We start from the raw sequence: 22,108 nt of genomic DNA on the forward strand, positions 1-22,108 counted from the left end.
CTTTGTGCTCAGTAACCTGGGCCCTGGGCAAACAAGGGCAAAAGGATGGTGAGTGACATCATTACAATTATAAATAATGCTGTGTTGAACACTCAGGTGTAAATCTGTGCTGCTCTCGGATTATTTCTTAGAATAAACCCCGAGACAAGTAATGACTAGATCAAAGCCTATGAGTCGTTTCACACACATACTGCCACAAACTGCCTTCCAGAAAAGTTAAACCAATCCACACCCAGCCCAGTGGTGAGGGGAACAGTCACTGCATTGCAACCAGTCACTCCATATGTTGCTCTTTTTAAAAATATTTCTTTTGGTAGGGAGCATGCTGTAGTGTATACGGAAGTAGAAACATAATGGTGTCCACATAAAACTTACATAATGTTATAAACCAACGCTACCCCAATAAAAAGTAAATTTTAAAAATATCTTTAAAGAACTTTAATTGCGAGACACTCACCAGATTCTATTACAGTTTCAGTGCTGTTTGAAGGGACTTTTTTCCAGTCCATGAGGCAGGGTTCAGACCGAGATGAGTTACACCATTTAATTACATAGTCACAAGTCACGTTGGGGTCATAATTCCAAGTGAGCAGAATCCCATTTCCCATTCCAACAGCCTGCTCTATTTTGAGATCATCTTCAAGAAAGAAGGATATTTTACCAGTGTTAAAAATCATGTTTTAAGGTAAATCTCATGAAAATGGACAAGAGTTATAAAAATCACTTTACCGTGCAGACATTGCAAAATAGTGCTAAACTAGATAAACCTTTAGCAAAGTTTAGAAGTGCTGCTCTGTTGTTTTCGTTTTAACTAGGGCAATTACCCGTGCATATATATTAACCCAGCAGCTGGAAAAAAAACAATGAAAAAGCACCTAGGATCAGGCAGTGACATAACTGGGCCGGGACACGAGGATCAAGAGCCATGAAGGATGGGGCAAAGGGAATACAGGCACTAGAGGGTGGCATGGCAGCTCGGGGGCGGGGGTAGAGGCAGGCGGGAGGCTGGTGAAGAACACGTGTGGGTGTCAGAATCCCCGTCTCCTCGTCCACTGTGGGTGTGAGCTCCACGAGAGCAGACGGGGGCTACTGCCTGCAACTCCAGCCCTGAGCACAGGCCATGCAGTGAATGAGTGGGTGGGCCAGCCCCTCTCTTCCTTTCAAGGGAGCCTGCTACCCCCATGGGTGGGCTGAAGGCATTGTGGAGACAGGACAGTGACGAAATGCTGTGGGGTGAGGTGGGATGGGATGGGATGGTCGGTGTGGGCAGAGAGGGGAAAGCATCCGCGAGCACGGATGGGTGAGGTGCAGAGGCTGGCAGAAGGGGCCATGCTGAGGTTTGGTTTCCTCATCCTGCCAGATCTCAGCCTAGGCGATAAGGGAGGCCCAAGGTTGGGGGTGAGGAATTAGCATGGGTTAGGACAGCGTGGCCAATGGGAGAGGGAAATTTTCCAAGAAATAGGGGAAAGAAGTAATTTCTCTAACTGATGTATATTTAAGGGTTCAGTAAAAAGCCATGGAAAGGGTTTTTGAACAAAATTTGCATTCATAAGCAACTACTACTAGACACAAGACCACAACTTGGCTGGGAATACAGAAGACTTCGGATATGACAGCTTCTTGACTCAATGTGACTAAAAATCCACAAGGTAACCTGTGCTGCGGCTGCAAGGCCTCTGGCTCGGGAAATCCTCAAGGAGCAATGATTTGTTCCGAGCTGCAGCAACTGTCTGAAAGCTGACAGCCAGACCATTGTTAGTTCTGTAAATTACTGTGTCCTGATGGACACACAGAAAAGGTAGGAATATAGTTCTTGAATTAAAAGATAACATAGCGAGAGCCATTAAATACCTAATTTAAATCAGCAGGTTATCTTGCTATGGGCGTTCACATCTCTCTCCCTTTTCTTTCTTTTGACTCCATACCACTACCTGCAGACCTCTCTTCTCCGGTATGCACTGCTATCTGGGCTCTGGACGATATTGTGTGTCTCAGAATGTACAGTGTGTCCCCAATTCCTTCCTTCTGACTGAAATGAAGAACCAGTTACATAACAAGCAGTAAGACACTGCCTCAAGCAAGAACTGGAAAGATACTTAGGACCCAAACTGGACCAATTTTTCTGCCTCTCCGAGTGGGTAGTCATAGAAAGGTGCTCCCATATTAGTGTGGGATAGCAAGGGGGACCAGGGAATGACTCAGAAGGAGTTAACTAGAAGAGGCAGGAGTGGCCACTGAAAACTTGTGACTCAAAAAGCTGTCAAGGCAGCTAAGGAGGAGTGGACTAGTCACTGGTAACCCATCACATTTACAGGGGGGCACTAAGGAATTTTAAAATCACACTGCAGTTGTTTTCTTAAAGCTTACACTGAAGATCTAATTTAGACTTTAAGAAGAATTTCTTATCAATAAAGGATTCCTATTAATAAAGAATGCCTTATCAACAGAGGTGCCATTTAAAATGAGTATTTGTTCCTGCCTGACAGTTTGAAAATAGCCCAGCTGGCTAAGTATCAACTGTCATGGTCTTGGGGAGATATGTGAAAATGGTATCTGAATAAACTATTAAGATATTTCTAAGAGTAATGTCCACTACCATAACTCTACAACATTACGTGTTAAAGTAACTGGGTTTAGTAATATTTTATCCATCCGTGTAGATGCTTCAAGTCAATATTAATGACTGCTGCCTCTCTACGTCAATACGTGACATTAATCTGCCTGTTCCTCCTTACACATCAGCAGCAGCAGGGTATATGAGAAGAAAGCTGACATTTATGAGAGCAAGCAACACCTTCCAAATGTTGCACCTTAATTTCTTGTTCTTATATACTACTTTTATCTTAAGTACTCACCATTTGGAATTTCCATACTAGCTATTTTAGAAGGTGGCGATGAGCCCACAGAATTTTTTGCCACCACACTGATGATGTAGTCACTTTTATCAAGTTGTATTTCTGCCTTATGTTGAGGATCAGGAATTTCAGAAAGGGATTGTGTTTCCTCGTCGGATGAACATGATACATTATAGGAGAGTATTTTTCCATTAGCTTCATTAATGGGTAAAGGCTACAAAAACAAAAATAAATTCTGTTATAAAAACCTGCGAGGAGTGATTATGTGACAAGGCAAGGCCATCGAGTCTAAACTGGACACTCTGCTAATCTTAACAAAGTAATGTTAGAAAAGATGAAGTCGTTAACAGTGCACAACACAGATTTAAAATCCACTGAGATAAATCAGGAAAGTGATTCTGAAGAAACACTACACTTGCTGTAAGCAGTTAAGAGCACACAGAAATATAAAAATTAAGTAACAAAATATTTAGCCTCATATTTTTCAGAAGTAAACCAAAAGGGGTGATGAGAAACATTCTTCTACTTAAAAAATAAAATATTAAGAAGTATGGCATCATGTTTTTTTAAACAGTTTTTGCTTTCTCATTTTAAAGGAGTACTTGCTCATTATAGAAAACGTGGAAAATACTAAAAAGTTGGAAGAAAGCGAGAAAAATCTCCCATATTCCCATCTCTTAAACACATTTACCTTGTGATATTTCCTTCAAGTTGTCTTCCTAGATGGAGATTTTCATTAAAATTGTTTCAATCATACTATACAATTTACATTTTTTCACTCTTCTATAATAAAAACTTGTCCATAATACAGTTATATACATTTTAATAGCTTTATATTTCATGTAGCATTTTTATCACTTTACTTGAATAATTCCTTAAATAAGTGAAATTTAAGTTGTTCCCAATTTTTCACAATACTAAAATGAATCTTTTGGTGCAACATATTTTTTTCATGGCTAGGATTAATATTTTAATGTGAGTTCCCAAAATTGGACTTACTTGATAAAAGGAAAAAAAAAAAAAAGAAGTTTGAATGTTTAACATCTTTATTGGAGTATAATTACTTTACAATGGTGTTAGTTTCTGCTTTATAACAAAATGAATCACCTATACATATACATATATCCCCATATCTCCTCCCTCTTGCTTCTCCCTCCCACCCTCCCAATCCCACCCCTCCAGGTGGTCACAAAGCACCGAGCTGGTCTCCCTGTGTTATGCGGCTGCTTCCCACTAGCTAGCTATTTTACAATTGGTAGTGTATATATGTCCATGCCACTCTCTCACTTCGTCCCAGCTTACCCTTCCCCATGTCCTCAAGTCCATTCTCAACGTCTGTGTCTTTATTCCTCTCCTGCCCCTAGGTTGTTCAGAAACATTTTTTTTTTTTTTAAGATTCCATACAGATGTGTTTGCATACGGTATTTGTTTTTCTCTTTCTGACTTACTTCACTCTGGATAACAGACTCTAGGTCCATCCACCTCACTACAAATAACTCAATTTCATTTCTTTTTATGGCTTAGTAATACTCCATTGTATATATGTGCCACAACTTCTTTATCTATTCACCTGTCAATGGACACTTAGGTTGCTTCCATGTCCTGGCTATGGTAAATAGAGCTGCAATGAACATTGCGGTACATGACTCTTTCAATTATGGTTTTCTCAGGGTATATGCCCAGCAATGGAATAGCTGGGTAATACGGTAGTTCTATTTTTAGTTTTTTAAGGAACCTCCATACTGTTCTCCATAGTGGCTGTATCAATTTACATTCCTACCAACAGTGCAAGAGGGTTCCCTTTTCGCCACACCCTCTCCAGCCTTTATTGTTTGTAGATTTTCTGATGATGGCCATTCTGACTGGTGTGAGGTGATACCTCATTGTAGTTTTGATCTGCATTTCTCTAATAATTATTGATGTGGAGCATCCTTTCATGTGTTTGTTGGCAATCTGTATATCTTCCTTGGAGAAATGTCTGTTTAGGTCTTCTGCCCAGTTTTGGATTGGGTTGTTTGTTTTTTTGATATTGAGCTGCACGAGCTGCCTGTAAATTTTGGAGATTAATCTTTTGTCAGTTGCTTCATTTGCAAATATTTTCTCCCATTCTGAGGGTTGTCTTTACATCTTGTTTATGGTTTCCTTTTCTGTGCAAAAGCTTTTAAGTTTCATTAGGTCCCATTTGTTCATTTTTGTTTTAATTTCCATTTCTCTAGGAGGTGGGTCAAAAAGGATCTTGCTGTGATTATGTCATAGAGTGTTCTGCCTATGTTTTCTTCTAAGAATTTTATAGTCTCTGGACTTACATTTAGGTCTTTAATCCATTTTAAGTTTATTTTTGTATATGGTGTTAGGGAGGGTTCTAATTTCATTCTTTTACATGTAGCTGGTCAAGTTTTCCCAGCACCACTTATTGAAGAGACTGTCTTTTCTCCATTGTATGTTCTTGCCTCCTTTATCAAAAATAAGGTGACCATATGTGTTTGGGTTTATCTCTGGGCTTTCTATCCTGTTCCATTGATCTATATTTCTGTTTTTGTGCCAATGCCACACTCTCTTGATTACTGTACCTTTGTAGTATAGCCTGAAGTCAGGGAGCCTGATTCCTCCAGCTCCATTTTTTCTGTCTCAGCATTGCTTTGGCTATTCGGGGTCTTTTGTGTTTCCACACAAATTGTGAAGTTTTTTGTTCTGGTTCTGTGAAAAATGCCCTAGGTAGTTTGATAGGGATTGCAATGAATCTGTAGATTGCTTTGGGTAGTAGAGTCATTTTCACAATGTTGATTCTTCCAGTCCAAGAACATGGTATATCTCTCCATCTGTTTGTATCATCTTTAACTTCTTTCATCAGTGTCTTATAGCTTTCTGCATACAGGTAATTTTGTCTCCTTAGGCAAGTTTATTCCTAGGTATTTTATTCTTTTTGTTGCAATGGTAAATGGGAGTGTTTCCTTAATTTCTCTTTCAGACTTTTCATCATTGGTGTATAGGAATACAAGAGATTTCTGTCCATTAATTTTGTATCCTGCTACTTTACCAAATTCATTGATTAGCTCTAGTAGTTTTCTGGTAGCATCTTTAGGATTTTCTATGTATAGTATCATGTCATCTGCAAACAGTGACAGCTTTACTTCTTTTCCGATTTGTATTCCTTTTATTTCTCTTTCTTCTCTGATTTCTGTGGCTAAAACTTCCAAACCTATGTTGAATAATAGTGGTGAGAGTGGACAACCTTGTCTTGTTCCTGATCTTAGAGGAAACGGTTTCAGTTTTTCACCATTGAGAATGATGTTGGCTGTGGGTTTGTCATATATGGCCTTTATTATGTTGAGGAAAGTTCCCTCTATGCCTACTTTCTGGAGGGTTTTTTTTTTTTATCATAAATGGGTGTTGAATTTTGTCAAAAGCTTTCTCTGCATCTATTGAGATGATCATACGGTTTTTCTCCTTCAATTTGTTAATATGTTTTATCACATTGACTGATTTGCGTTATTGAAGAATCCTTGCACTCCTGGGATGAAACTCACTTGATCATGGTGTATGATCCTTTTAATGTGCTGTTGGATTCTGTTTGCTAGTATTTTGTTGAGGATTTTTGCACCGATGTTCATCAGTGATATTGGTCTGTCGTTTTCTTTCTTTGTGACATCTTTGTCTGGTTTTGGTATCAGGGTGATGGTGGCCTTGTAGAATGAGTTTGGGAGTGTTCCTCCCTCTGCAATATTTTGGAAGAGTTTGAGAAGGACAGGTGTTAGCTCTTCTCTAAATGTGTGATAGAATTCGCCCCTGAAGCCATCTGGTCCTGGGCTTTTGTCTGCTGGAAGATTTTTAATCACATTTTCAATTTCAGTGCTTGTGTTTGTCGTGTTCATATTTTCTTTTTTTAAAGAAACTGCTTTTATTTATTTATTTATTTTTGGCTGTGTTGGGTCTTCGTTTCTGTGCAAGGGCTTTCTCTAGTTGCGGCAAACGGGGGCCACTCTTCATCGTGGTGCACAGGCCTTTCACTGTCGTGGCCTCTCTTGTTGTGGGGCACAGGCTCCAGATGCACAGGCTCAGTAGTTGTGGCTCACAGGCCTAGCTGCTCTGCGGCATGTGGGATCTTCCCAGACCAGGGCTCGAACCCGTGTCCCCTGCATTGGCAGGCAGATTCTCAACCACTGCGCCACCAGGGAAGCCCCCATATTTTCTATTTCTTCCTGGTTTAGTCTCAGAAGGTTGTGCTTTCCAAAGAATTTGTCCATTTCTTCCAGGTTGTCCATTTTACTGGCATATAGTTGCTTGTAGTAATCTCTCATGATCCTTTGTATTTCTGCAGTGTCAGTTGTTACTTCTCCTTTTTCATTTCTAATTCTGCTGAATTGCGTCTTCTCCCTTTTTTGCTTGATGAGTCTGGCTAACGGTTTATCAATTTTGTTTATCTTCTCAAAGAGCCAGCTTTTAATTTCATTGAGCTTTGCTACTGTTTTCTTCATTTCTTTTTCATTTATTTCTGATATGATCTTAATGATTTCTTTCCTTCTGCTAACTTTGGGGTTTCTTTGTTCTTCTGTCTCGAATTGCTTTAGGTGTAAGGTTAGGTTGTTTATTTGAGATGTTTCTTGTTTCTTGAGGCAGGATTGTATTGCTATAAACTTCCCTCTCAGAACTGCTTTTGCTGCATCCCATAGGTTTTGCATTGTCATGTTTTCATTGTCATTTGTTTCTAGGTATTTTTTGATTTCCTCTGGTTCTTCAGTGATCCTTGGTTATTTAGTAGTGTATTGTTTAGCCTCCATGTGTTTGTATTTTTTACAGATTTTTTCCTGTAATTGATATCTAGTCTTATAGCATTGTGGTCGGAAAAGATACTTGATAAGATTTCAATTTTCTGAAATTTACCAAGGCTTCATTTGTGACCCAAGATATGATCTATCCTGGAGAATGTTCCATGAGCACTTGAGAAGAAAGTGTATTCTGTTGTTTTTGGATGGAATGTCCTATAAATATCAATTAAGTCCATCTTTTTAATGTATCATTTAAAGCTTCTGTTTCCTTATTTATTGTCATTTTGGATGATCTGTCCATGGGTGAAAGTGGGGTGTTAAAGTCCCCTACTATGATTGTGTTACTGTCGATTTCCCCTTTTATGGCTGTTAGGATTTGCCTTTTGTATTGAGGTGCTCCTAGGATGGGTGCATAAATATTTACAATTGTTATATCTTCTTCTTGGATTGATCCCTTGATCATTATGCAGTGTTCTTCTTTGTCTCTTGTAATAGTCTTTATTTTAAAGTCTATTTTGTCTGATATGAGAATTGCTACCCCAGCTTTCTTTTGATTTCCATTTGCATGGAATATCTTTTTCCATCTCCTCACTTTCAGTCTGTACGTGTCCCTAGGTCTGAAGTGGGTCTCTTGTAGACAGCACATATACGGATCTTGTTTTTGTATCCATTCAGCCAGGCTATGTCTTTTGGTTGCAGCATTTAATCCATTTGCATTTAAGGTAGTTATCGATATGTATGTTCCTATTACCATTTTCTTAATTGTTTTAGGTTTGTAATTTAAAGTTATTTCCTTCTCTTGTGTTTCCTGACTCGAGAACTTCTTTTAGCATTTGTTGTAAAGCTGGTTTGGTGGTGCTGAATTCTCTTAGCTTTTGCTTATCTCTAAAGCTCTTAATTTCTCCGTCAAATCTGAATGAGATCCTTGCTGGGTAGAGTAATCTTGGTTGTAGGTTTTTCCCTTTCATCACTTTAAATATGTCCTGCCAATGCCTTCTGGTTTGGAGAGTTTCTGCTGAAAGATCAGCTGTTAACCTTATGCAGATTCCCTTGTATGTTATTTGTTGCTTTTCCCTTGATGCTTTTAATATTTTTTCTTTGTATTTAACTTTTGATAGTTTGATTAATACGTGTCTTGGCATGTTTCTCCTTGGATTTATCCTGTATGGGACTCTCTGCACCTCCTGGACTTGATGACTATTTCCCTTCCCATATTAGGGAAGTTTTCAGCTATAATCTCTTCAAATATTTTCTCAGTCCCTTTTTCTCTTCTTCTGGGACCCCTATAGTTCGAATGTTGGTGCATTTAATGTTGTCCCAGAGGTCTCAGAGACTGTCCTCAATTCTTTTCGTTCTGTTTTCTTTATTCTGCTCTGCGGTAGTTATTTCCACTATTTTATCTTCCAGGTCACTTATCCCTTGTTCTGCCTCAGTTATTCTGCTATTCATTCCTTCTAGAGAATTTTTAACTTCGCTTATTGTGTTGTTCATCATTGTTTGTTTGCTCTTTACTTCTTCTAGGTCCTCGTGAAACGTTTCTTGTGTTTTCTCCATTCTATTTCCACGATTTTGGATCACCTTTACTATCATTACTCTGAAATCTTTTTCAGGTAGACTGCCTACTTCTCTTCATTTGTTTGGTCTGGTGGGTATTTACCTTGCTCCTTCACCTGCTGTGTGTTTTTCTGTCTTCTCATTTTGCTTATCTTACTGTGTTTGGGGTCTCCTTTTCACAGGCTGCAGGTCTGTAGTTCCCGTTGTTTTTGGTGTCTGCCCCCATTGGATAAGGTTGGTTCAGTAGGTTGTGTAGGCTTCCTGGTGGAGGGGACTGGTGCCTGTGTTCTGGGGGATGAGGCTGGATCTTGTCTTTCTGGTGTGCAGGACCGCGTCCAGTGGTGTGTTCTGGGGTGTCTGTGACCTTATTATGATTTTAGGCAGCCTCTCTGCTAATGGGTGGGGTTGTGTTCCTGTCTTGCTAGTTGCTTGGCACAGGGTGTCCAGCACTGTAGCTTGCTGGTCGTTGAGTGGAGCTGGGTCTTAGTGTTGAGATGGAGATCTCTGAGAGAGCTTTCACCATTTGGTATTACGTGGAGCTGGGAGGTCTTGGTGGACCAATGTCCTGAACTCGGCTCTCCCACCTCAGAGGCTCAGGCCTGACACCTGGCCTGAGCACCAAGACCCTGTCAGCCACATAGCTCAGAAGAAAAGGGGGAAGAAAAAGACAGAAAAAAATAAAATTAAATAAAATAAAGTTATTAAAATACAAAATAAAAAAATTATTAAAAATAACCAAAATTGGGCTTCCCTGGTGGCGCAGTGGTTGATAATCCACGTGCCAATGCAGGGGACACAGGTTCGAGCCCTGGTCCAGGAAGATCCCACATGCCGTGGAGCACCTAAGCCCGTGCGCCACAACTTCTGAACCTGCACTCCAGAGCCTGAGAGCCACAGTTACTGAAGCCTGCGTGCCTAGAGCCCATGCTCCGCAAGAAGAGAAGCCACTGCAATGAGAAGCCTGCGCACAGCAACAAAGAGTAGCCCCTGCTCGCCACAACTAGGGATAAGCCCATGCACAGAAAGAAAGACCCAATGCAGCCAAAAATAAATAAATAAATGTATAAATAAATAAATTAATCAAATAATTAAAAGTAATAAAGAAAAGAAAGAAAGGAAGAAGGGAGCAACCAAAAACAAATCCACCAATGATAATAAGTGCTAGAAACTATACAAAAACAAAGGACACAAAAAAAACCGGACAGACACACCCCTAGGACAAATGGTAAAAGCAAAGCTATACAGACAAATTCACACAAAGAAGCATAAGCATACACACTCACAAAAAGAGAAAAAGGAAAAAATATATGTATCTATATAAAAAAAAGGAAGAGAGCAACCAAATCAATAAACAAATCTACCAATGATAATAAACTCTAAATACTAAACTAAGATAAACATAAAACCAGAAACAAATTAGATGCAGAAAGCAAACCCGAAGTCTACAATTGTTCCCGAAGTCCACCACCTCAACTTCGCGATGATTCGTTGACTACTCAGGTATTCCACAGACGCATGGTACATCAAGTTGATTGTGGAGATTTAATCCGCTGCTCCTGAGACTACTGGGAGAGATTTCCCTTCGTCTTCTTTTTTCACACAGCTCCTGGGGTTCAGCTTTAGACTTGGCCCCGCCTCTGCATGTAGGTCACCTGAGGGCATCTGTTCTTCGCTCAGACAGGTCGAGGTTAAAGTAGCAGCTGATTAGGGGGCTCTGGCTCACTCAGGCTTGGGAGAGGGAGGGGCACGGAATGCGGGGCGGGCCTGCAGCGGCAGAGGCATTCCTGATGTTGCACCAGCCTGAGGCGCACTGTGTATTCTCCCGGGGAAGTTGTCCCTGGATCACGGGACCCTGGCAGTGACGGGCTGCACAGGCTCCCCAGAAGGGAGGTGTGGAGAGTGACCTGTGCTCGCCGCTCACATGCTTCTTGGTGGCTGCAGCAGCAGCCTTAGTGTCTCATGCCTGTCTCTGTTGTCCACGCTGATAGCCGTGGCTCATGCCCGTCTCTGGAGCTCGTTTAGGCGGTGCTCTGAATCCCCTCTCCTTGTCCACCCCAAAACAATGGTCTCTTGTCTCTTAGTCATTTCCAGACTTTATCCCATACTTCCTCCTGGCTAGCTGTGGTGTACTAGCCCCCTCCAGGCTGTGTTCACGCAGCCAACCCCAGTCCTATCCCTGGGGTCTGACCTCCGAAGCCTGAGCTTCAGCTCCCAGCCCCGCCCACCCCGGCGGGTGAGCAGACAAGCCTCTCAGGCTGTTTGGCACCGATCCTCGGTGTGGGAATCTCACCTCTTTGTCCTCTGCACCCCCGTTGCTGCACTCTCCTCTGTGGCTCCGAAGCTTCTCCCCCACCACCCCCTGTCTCCGCCACTGAAGGGGCTTCCTAGTGTGTGGAAACTTTCCCTCCTTCACAGCTCCCTCCTAGAGGTGTAGGTCCCGTCCCTATTCTTTTGTCTCTGTTTTTTCTTTTTTTCTTTTGCCCTTCCCAGGTATGTGGGGAGTTTCTTGCCTTTTGGGAAGTCTGAGGTCTTCTGCCAGCGTTCAGTAGGTGTCCCGTAGGAGTTGTTCCACGTGTAGATGTATTTCTGATGTATTTGTGGGGAGGAAGGTGATCTCCACATCTTACTCCTCCGCCATCTTGAAGGTCTCCCTCACATTCAAACTTCTTTATTTATATAGCTAAACTGCTTTTTAAAATAATTGCTCCAATTCATATAACAGTGCATGGGACCCTCTGATCCAGACTGACACTGACATTAATACTCTGCTGAAGACACTGCTCCAACAGAGTTCCCCGATGGCTCTCCAATGGCCTGGTAAAGTGGACATGTTACCATCCTAAGACTTGTGGGTTTCATTTGATACTATTCATTCCTTCACACATCCCCCTCCCCTGGTTTCTGCAAAAGCTATTTTCTTCTGGTCTTCCTGCCTCTCTGGCCTTCCCAATCTCCCCTGCTGGATCCTCCTCCTTTGCTGGTCCTTTCTATCTTGCCATCACCTACAGTTCCACTCTTGGCCTCTTTCTACCCTGCATGCTCTCCCTGAGTGATCCCAGTTATCTGCTTACTCACAGCTATGTCTTTAGCTCAGACCTCTCCCGAGCTCCAGAGCCTTACATCAAACCACCTTCTACTGAACTGTACTCAGATATCCTTGTGGCACATGTTTAAAAAACTCAACATGTCCAAAACAACTTAATTTTCCAACCAAATATGGCAGAACCATCAACTAGTCACTGAAGTTAGAATCCAAATTGCTTCAGTATTTTTAATCCTTGGTTAAACATTTATCTCGTTTGAACAATATTCTAAACTTTCTCACATTGAAGTAATTTATATAATTGTTACCATATTATTGTGAAATCTGACAGACAACTGAGAGTAGCCAGGGGATTTGCTAATCAAGAGTAAGACGGGATGCACAGTCATATACAGACAACCTCGAAGCAATGGAATTTGTACACAACTTGCTCACAGACTTCAAAGATTTACTTTACTTAAAGCTGTAAAGATGTCAAATTTTTATAAAAATAATAGTTTAAATTTAAATAACAAAATTCACTGTTTTAAAAGAATCTGGTTATAACTGTTCCTATGAAATCTGGTGTAGAAGACAATTGTTCATGGTTTTGATGTTCATAAATCAGATAAAAAAATATAGCAACAAAAACATCTGCTCTGGTAAGGAAAAGCTAGTAAAATATAATGCAATTCATATTTTATCTAGAATTTTAGAAAACTATGTAAAACTTTATAATTATCATATGATAATGCAATTTACTTAGGGGACAACAAATTACACATGATATATATATATAAAGTTGGTTTCCCAGTCATTGAATTGAAAATGTAACATAAACACTTGAGATCCTAACTTGTGGTTTCTGGCTGCATTTCTGACTAAAGTGAGAGAGATGGAATGCATGAAATCTTTACAGGCCTCATAAAATCAAACTGAAGAATGCTCAGCTCTTGACACAGACATCCTCACTACAGTGACTGTGGTGCATCTGCAGTGATGTGGAATCTGGGGCTTTTAGAAGCCAGGTTACATTCTCAGCAATACTGTACGCTAAGCCAGTCTGGGAAATCCTGGCTGCCTGATAACCCAGGTACCATATGTAAGTTAAGTAGTTCAGCATAATAAAGTTATTTAAATACTCAAGGAAGAATTAGATATTTACCTTCCAATATATTATTAAATTTTTTCCGTCAGAACTCCACTCTCTCCAAGTATCTGGTCCCTTTGAAGGAACTAGAAAAGAGATTTAAAAGTTGGTATTTGAAGATGCATACTACGTAAGTTGATATGATCAATAAGTGGGATGGTGGTATTTGAAATTTTTGTCTAGGTTTTTGAAATTCTCAATAAAAATGTGACGAAGTCAGTGGCTTCCACTTAGAAAATGGAGCAATGGAAAAGCTGAGCTCCAAATGTCTACAAAACACAAGGCCCCTTACAATGGGTTAAAATCACCCTCAAGTCCCTCAGAAATGGGTCCAAGGCTGCCTCTCCATCTCACATCCATCTCTCCCCCCTTACTCAAGCTGGCTCTGGCTACACACTGGTTTCCTGGCTGCTCCTCAAACATGCCAAGGACACCTGCCCCAGGCTTTCTGCACTTCCTATGCCCTCTCTTCCTCTGCCTAGAACTTTTCTTCTCTGAATTAACCACGTAGCTTCCTTCACCACCTCCTTTATATCTCAGATCAAGTGTTACCTATTAGTGAAGTCTCTTCCAGCTACTCTATTTAAAATTGCAACCTCCCTCCTCAACTGCCTGGCCTTCATTCCCTAGCCCTCTCTCTAGGTTTTATTTTTTTCTGTGGCACTCACTGCCACCCAATATGCTATTGTATACATATTTTTAAAACTCATTTCTAATCCTTTATCCTATAAACTCCATGGACAGAGATTGCTGTTTTATTCCCTGCTATATTCCTAGTAACTAGAACAATTCCTGACACATGGTGGATACTCAACAAGTATTTGTTAAATGAATTAATGCCTTCATCTTAATGAGGCATAAATAAAATGTTTCCTCTTGGCAACAACAGCTCATCAACTGAAAGCAAAAGCAGCCAGTCTCCAAAATGACCAATGATATTGGTCTCGCTTCCTGACATTCATGCCCTCGTGTGGTCCCTCCCACACTGTATCAGCATTGGCCTGTGTGACAAGTAGGGTACGGCAGATGTGATGTATGTCCCTTCTGAGGCTAGGACAGAAAAGACATTGTGGAGGCTGCCTTGTTCTCTCTTTGATCAATAAGTCTGGGACTTGCTGGCTGCCATGTTGAGGACACTCCAGCAGCCCTACGGAGAGGCCCACGTGGTGAGGAACCGAGGCCTCCTGCCAACAGGCATGTGACTGAACCATCCTGAAAGGCAATCCTCTAGCCCCAATCAAGCCTGCAGCCCCTACCCACATCCTGACTGTAGCCTCAGCTAAGCTGTCTAAATTTCTGATCCACAGACACTGTGAGATAACAAACGTTTGCTGTTCTAAGCCACTGAGTTCTGAGGTAATGTGTCATAGCAATAGATAACTAATACACTCTCCCTGGACTCAAGCATGATCCAAACAATTCTTACATGTACTGTAAGGATCCTCTCTCATCTTTCTAGTCTTCATGTAGAGAGACAAAATCTGGGTTAATACCTGTCCTTTTTTATCTTACTGTTTGTTAAATTTTTTGGAAGAAGTTTATATTCCCTATATTATATAGTTCAAATAAAGCTTTTGCTATCTTTTGTTTAATGATTTCTGAAAATTACACCTATTTCTAAATTTTTGGCTTTGTTTTAAAGCTGACATCTGCTTAATCAAGAATAGTATCTCATTCTGTCTTTAGAAATTATCATACTTAGATAACCAGTTACCTGATTTTATAGATATATTGACCTGGGCGTACCACAGAAACTAAAGTTCAAGAACCTGTAGTCCCATCCATTTCTCAGGCCTAGGTCACAAATACAAATTCCACCAAATTAGCTTTATTAAAACTTGTTTTCAATAAAGAGATACTCTAAATAGGTTATGAAAACTCCAGGAATAGGAGGAAAGAGTGTGAGAAAAATCACTCCATAATCTTACTATGGTTTCAAGTTTGGTTTCCTATGTATCATTTTAATACAGTTGCAATCACATTGTGGATAGGGTAGCCTAGTCCTTTCACATAACACATGCCAAGCATTTTTCCATATTATCACAAAACTCGAAAAACCATCATTTAAAATGTCTGTATGATATTTTACTAGCAGGCATTATATAGTTACACAATTTATCTAAACATTCTCCTGCTTTTAGTCACTTTGGTGACATTTTCTTTTAAAAACAAAATTTCAGCATCCATAGTAATAATTAGCCGTATGTCATTCAGTTAACTTACTGGCTTCTGTGGTTAAATATTGTTTTTCATTGCTCCACTTGCTCCATTTCCAGAAGGGGTCAGTACAACAACGAATCCGAAAAGTATATATAGTATATGGATTTAACTTATCCACAGCAGCAAGATAACTTGAATTTTCTATTCCTTTCATTGTGACATTCCGCTATTAGAAACAAATATATATATTATATATATAATATCACATGTATATGAATACATACATACACTCATATACTTTTTTTAGAAGAAAGCCTCCCAAATTTGTAACATAAATTGACTGAATGTCGTAAGAGTTTACCTCTATAAAACCAAAGACAGTTCATCCACTATATTTTAATTCTTATGTAAATGCCAAATCAGTGAAATTATGTTCTGCAACAGCAAAAAATAAAATTGAGGTATCTTTTTAGTCCAAATGTTGGATCTAAGTAATAATGGTCAATTAATTATGCAGAGAAGATGCTATTCAGTCAATGGTTAATGGTAATGCAATATACCTTAATATAACTTAGTAGTCTAAGATGACCTTGAGGATTAAATACATTATTCAGATGATATTTGGAAACTGACTGGAGGCAGGCATCATCTTATGCATCTTTTTTTATATGGCACTTAGAACCTCTAGTGTGGTGCTAAACATGTAGACTATTCAATATTTAAACTAAATAAATTAAGATGAAGCAATTCTAAACAAATATGAGGATTTGCATGTCTCAGGAAAGTCTCTGAGTTCCCAATTACTTATTGCAAAGACGCTTTCTGGGTTACGTTTTGCAGTTTGACTGATTTTCTAGAAATTATCATTAAGTTTCCAAGTGACTATTTAAGTACATCATTTATTTTGGACCTACCCCAAATTACAAGATGGTGCGGCATAAAAGTCAACCTAAGTATGTAAAATGTACTAAAAAGCCGTGTTTTGACTTATAACGCCCAATTATAACTTGCTCCTATTGCTGCACTTAGCAATTTTAAAAATCACACCTTCTCTTTGGTGCCGATTAGTCCATTAACTAACACCAATGGTTACGGCAAAAACTACTAATTCATTCACAAATTTATTGAGCACCAGTTACATGCCAGGTACTATACTAGACCTGGAAATATTCTGAGTAGTAAAAGTCAAACTTACGTTCTATAATATCCGGTATTATAACTGTTTTTAAGTGCTAAATATAATGCTGTTATGATATTGATATATAATGTCTTCACACTTAGTAAATCTCTATAATAAGTAATCTGAGCGCTTGTGCATACCAATTTACTTAATTCTTTTTGAAAACTAAGTATTTTATCCAAAATAATCTCAAAGGAAGTTTACAGAAGACTCTTACTCACCATTTCATGTACTGAGTTAGTTTTATTAATTTCAATTTGACATAACAGTTTAATCTTTGCAAAGCTGCCCGGTAAATGCCAGGAAAGTGTAACAGCTGTTGAACTGATATCCTTCACTTTGATTGAAGTAGGAATATGGGGATGAACTGTAAATACAATTTTCAAAGATTACTTTGAAAGCTCTTTTCTAATATGACAAGTGAGAGTCAAAGAAAACAAAAAACAGAAGAGATGTCATCAGTGCTGACCAACAATGTTCCACCCATTGTTGTGTGGAATACAAATCTCACCTTCACTGCTGACACCAGGCCAGCATTGTTTAAGAACCATTCACACTCAAGGTTTCTCAGCTGGCATCAGAAATACTAAAAGGTAGTAAGTCAGTCTCTACCTTTAAGGAACCCCTCATTTACTTGGGGACTGACAAACAGAAAGAAGGAAAATCAACAAGAGTATATACATTAAGTCCTAAATGCATGGTACAGATATTCACTGCTACAGGAATTTAGATGTAAGTGCACATGTACAGTGAAGATAGGACTTAAGATGAGCTTTGAAGGATGAATCAGAATGAAACTGGCAAAACAGTTGCAGAAAATCATTTCAGGCTGGGGTCTTGGCAAGAACAAAGGTACAGTGAAGCAAACTGCACATTACACTGGTGATAGTGCATATACCAAATTGAGTGATGGGAAAGAATCACGTGGAAGATATGGCTGAAATGGCAGAGGGCAGAAAAAAACATATAAAACTGCCATGCAAGTATAAGATGTAGCTTTTGTGACCTTATGGAAAAAATCAAGACATAACAAAAAAAGATGAGAAGGAATAATCGATAAAAGTGACATATTCACAAGTAAGGCAACCTTATGCCCCTGACTGTCTCTAAGAGAAGGCCTCTACGCCACTGCTCTGTGTGTTGCAGAGCCTGGCACAGAGTTGATACACATGGAATGACCACAGGAATGAGTGCCAAAAAGACAGGCCTCTTTTATTTCTATTTTGAGCTGTACATTAATAGGGTTGGTAAAAATCCAGAAATCATCGGCAGTAGAAAGGAACAAACTATTTACTGATACATACTTGGATGGATCTCAAGGACATCATCCTTAGTAAAAAATGCCAACCTCTAAAGGTTAAATAGTGTACAACTCCATTTACACACCATTCCCAAAATAACAAAACAATAGCGATGAGGAAGAGACTAGCTGTTTTCCAGGAACAGAGATTCTAGCACGCGCCCGTGTGTGTTGATGGGGGTGTGGTTGGTATTGCTATAGTGACAATGGGAGGCGGTTCCTGTGGGCGACAGAAGAATTCTGTATCTGAACTGTATTGGTGGGTTGCATGAATCTGTACGTGGATCCGACTGCACAGAAGTACACACACACACACACACACACACACACACACACACACACAATTAAATGCATATAAAAACTGGTGAAAACTGAGCAAGGTCAGTAGTCTGGTTCAGTGTTGAACAAGGGTCAACTGCCTAATTTGGACATGGTACTACAGTTACATAACATGCTACCACTGAGTAAGTCAGATGAAGGACTGTAATTATTTTTACAACCACCTGTCAGTCTACAACTATCTCAAAATAAAAAGGTTTTAAAAATTGGGCAGGGCTTCCCTGGTGGTGTAGTGGTTTAGAGTCCACCTGCCAACGCAAGGGACACAGGTTCGTGCCCCGGTCCGGGAAGATCCCACATGGCGCCGTGCAGCTAGGCCCGTGAGCCATGGCCGCTGAGCCTGCGCTCCGCTGCGGGAGAGGCCACAACAGTGAGAGGCCCGCGTACCACAAAAAAAAAAAAAAGAAAAAAAAATTGGGCAAAAAACTATTTTCAGAAATCAAAAACTATCAGATAAAGCCACTTACAATTTCTATGAAACAATTAATTCAAATTTTTATTTGAATTTAATAAAACAGTGAAACTTGAAATTATAACGATTTTTAAATGAAATTTACAAAATTAGTATTAAGTAAATATAAAGGAAATAATCAGTAAAAAGAAATCCCTAGAAGCACTTTTCATTAATCTCAAGACATTTTACCACTTCTAAAGTTATTTTTAAGACACTGGTTTATGCAGCAGCTTACCTTTTTCAGTTATGTTAACTAAAAGTGTTGATTCTGATTGACCCAGAGGATTTCGAGCATTCAACGTAAAATTGTATATTTCTTGATTTGGAAGCATTTGAAAGAATAACTGATAGCTTTCATTTGTGGGCAACTCAACTCTTTTAAATCTAACATATTTTCCTGAAAAACTGAATTAAGAGAACATTAAAGAATATTAAAATAATTTCAAAATGGCAAGAGATTTATTGCAGGAAAAGATGAATGGGTAAATTTCTAATAAATGTTTTTTTTAAAAAGTCTGTATTTCTAATTATAGATATACTACAAACTCAGGGAAGAAAATATATACAAGGCAGAAAACAGAAGAAAAAAATCAGCCATTAAGCCCACTACCCAGAGACAGTCTCTGTTCATATTTGAGGATTCTTCCTTCTAGAGACTTTTTTAAAAAGACAAGATATCGAGTCTGCATGTGTTTAAAATGCAGTATTTATAGTATACCCAATTTTCTACAGCATATTTTGTTTTGTATTTGTTCCCATAAATGAAACAGAGCATCTTCTTATGTCATTTAATATCCTTCCAAGGTACTCCTCACTGTTCTGACAACCTTTCCCAGAGACCTTTACCTTTCAAATAAAGTGTAACTTGTATTGCGTGGGCCCACCAAGAACGTCGGTCTTCCTGGATTCCAAGTGCATATAATCTCTTTTAAGTCATATGTCTCACAGTTCAGTTTTTGAGGAATATCAGGTGGATCTAATTAAAAAAAAAAAGTAGTTACTTTGATTATGTATATTTTCTCTGAAAACGTTATGTTTCATAAATGTTAATTACATTTTGGACAATTTCCTTAAAAAATCATTTGCTTACATTTTGAATGGTGCAGGAATTACCATTCTTTGTACAGCATGTTGTTTCAGAGTTCATATTACATTAGGAGTGAGGGATTAACATATACTTAAGAGTGACCATTAGCTCATTTGGAAACTCCCCAATAGCAACCTGAAGAGATCAACTATCATGTTTTCCCCTTAAATCCCATTTCAGAGTCCATCAAATCTCTCAAAGGAACCTTTGTCCAACTAGTTAAATCAGAAAAATCTAGAGGTTAATAGTATTATTACCTATCCTCTTTATACTGTGATTTGAAAAGAAGTACCAAATCATAAGTCAGTATAAGCCATGGTACAAGTTTCAGAGTTCTTAAATAAGTTATAAGGACTATTATTTACAAAGTCACTCTTGGTAAAATTCTACATATCCCTATATTCCAAGTGACTACTGATCTTTTGTTGTTTTTCTTCTTTAATGAGACTGTTCTGTTTTTGTAGGGGCAAGACTAGAATAAGAAAAAAAGTTTTGTTTTTGTTTTGTGAGACAGAGTGATAAATAAAAATTCTACAGTCTGACACTGATTATAGAAAGTGATATTTCTGTAATCTTACTTAACCAAGCATATACAGAAACTGATATTTCCTACTGTCGTATTTATCCAAACTATCTTCCATGGAGGTAAGTTTTGTTAAACGACTATCTACTCATTGAAAAAGTCTAAAAGATAACTTTATTTTTAAAAACCTGAATTTTTAAAATAGTCCTTAGTTTATCAAATAAGACTTAGAAAATTTCACACTTTCCCCAGAGATAAGCATTACATCCTTCAAGTATCTTAGGTAACATTAAGAGAAGTAATGAGTATTTATAAGAAAGTTTACCAACTGGATAATAAAACTAACACTGACATATTTATTTTGAAAACTGTTTTAAACTTAAGGACAAACTTTTGGTCGTTTTATTAAATTCACATACCCCAAATTTTGAGGATATTTAAAATGCTGATTATTTTAGGATCTGGCAGATATATTAAGTTGAAATACTTAAAATCCAAATAACAGGAGCAAACTAGACAGAAGTAGAAGGAAAAATTGAAGGAGAAAAAAATATGAGAGGGCAGTACTTGAAATATACTGACTTTCTTTTCAAAGAAATTCACTTACAAAAGAATCAATTGAAGCTAGGTAAAAGCTCAGTATAAATCAATTGTCTTTCTATATAGCAGTCTATAGAAAACGCAATTTAAAAACATCAATTTTTAATAGCACCAGAAAACATCAAACACCTAGGAATAAATTTACCAAAAGATATAAAAGACCTCATATCACTAAAATAAATCAAAGAAAATCTAAATAAATGGAAGGCTATACCATGTTCATGGTTTGGAAGACTCAAATTTTAAGAATAAAAATCCTCCTAAATTGATAGATTTAATGTAATATCAATCAAAATCCTGGCACGTTTGAATGTGTATGTGTGTATGTAGGGGAAAACTGACAAGCTGATTCTAACATTTTCAGCCTTTTCAGTAAAGAATGGGGTAACAGGCTACCCATAAGGGAAAGGAAAGTAAATCTTGATCCCTAACTCACACCACAGTCTGCCCTTGCTGCAAGTTTCTAAAGAGCTCCCTCTGAAGTGAAATGTTACTGTTGCTCCTGAAATGACAAATATTGATCAATATTTCAACCTCCAAATGTTATAAATGAAAGCTAAATTATGAACTAAACAGCACTATGATAAAAGATTAGAACATTGTTAGAAACAATAAAAACAGTGAATATTCTCATCTTCTAAGTTTTAATTTTTTATTTCATTCTTTTAAGTGAGTATCTCACTTTTTGGTATCACTTATCAAGCAGTTTCGCTACACTGGTTCTTTACTTAGACTCCATGATCATTTGTGAGGAATGTTGCACATCACTTCCTAAAATTCCATTTAGGAAAGAAAATTTAATTTTTTAAATTTCTAAAATTTAAATTTGAATATATCCTCACTCTCACTTGAATTCCAAAATGCCTTACTGGAAGGCAAAAAGAGAGTAAGGTTACAGCCATCAAGCTGAGAAGGGCACCTAATCCCCTTCCCTTGGGAATCTATCAGCAACTGAATGTAATTTATCATAAATTTCTATGGAAGTAGAAAAGTGACTGAAAGCGGCTGATCCACAGCATAACTGACAATCGTAAGGAAAAAAAAAGCATAAGAAAAATCACTGAGTGAGCAAAAGAAAATGACAAAATCCATTCACTACATTTCACACATTTTATTCA

At 38.5% G+C, this 22,108-nt stretch overlaps 1 protein-coding gene across 6 annotated transcripts in view; it reads right to left on the bottom strand.

Moving 5' to 3' along the window:
* The window catches only part of LIFR (LIF receptor subunit alpha), an 84,728-nt gene that overhangs the window by 16,925 nt on the left and 45,695 nt on the right, over positions 1 to 22,108 (bottom strand). For all 6 annotated transcript variants that reach the window (XM_019930124.3, XM_073802072.1, XM_073802073.1 and 3 more), the window contains 7 exons: positions 19,627 to 19,756; positions 19,016 to 19,185; positions 16,909 to 17,054; positions 15,571 to 15,733; positions 13,363 to 13,433; positions 2,856 to 3,069; positions 458 to 637 (listed from right to left, as the gene is read on the bottom strand). In XM_019930124.3, the coding sequence (XP_019785683.2) occupies positions 458 to 637; positions 2,856 to 3,069; positions 13,363 to 13,433; positions 15,571 to 15,733; positions 16,909 to 17,054; positions 19,016 to 19,185; positions 19,627 to 19,756 (1,074 nt within the window). The remainder of the gene's footprint in view (positions 1 to 457; positions 638 to 2,855; positions 3,070 to 13,362; positions 13,434 to 15,570; positions 15,734 to 16,908; positions 17,055 to 19,015; positions 19,186 to 19,626; positions 19,757 to 22,108) is intronic.

Source organism: Tursiops truncatus, chromosome 3 (assembly GCF_011762595.2).
Source record: "Tursiops truncatus isolate mTurTru1 chromosome 3, mTurTru1.mat.Y, whole genome shotgun sequence".
Taxonomy (NCBI): Eukaryota; Metazoa; Chordata; class Mammalia; order Artiodactyla; family Delphinidae; genus Tursiops; species Tursiops truncatus.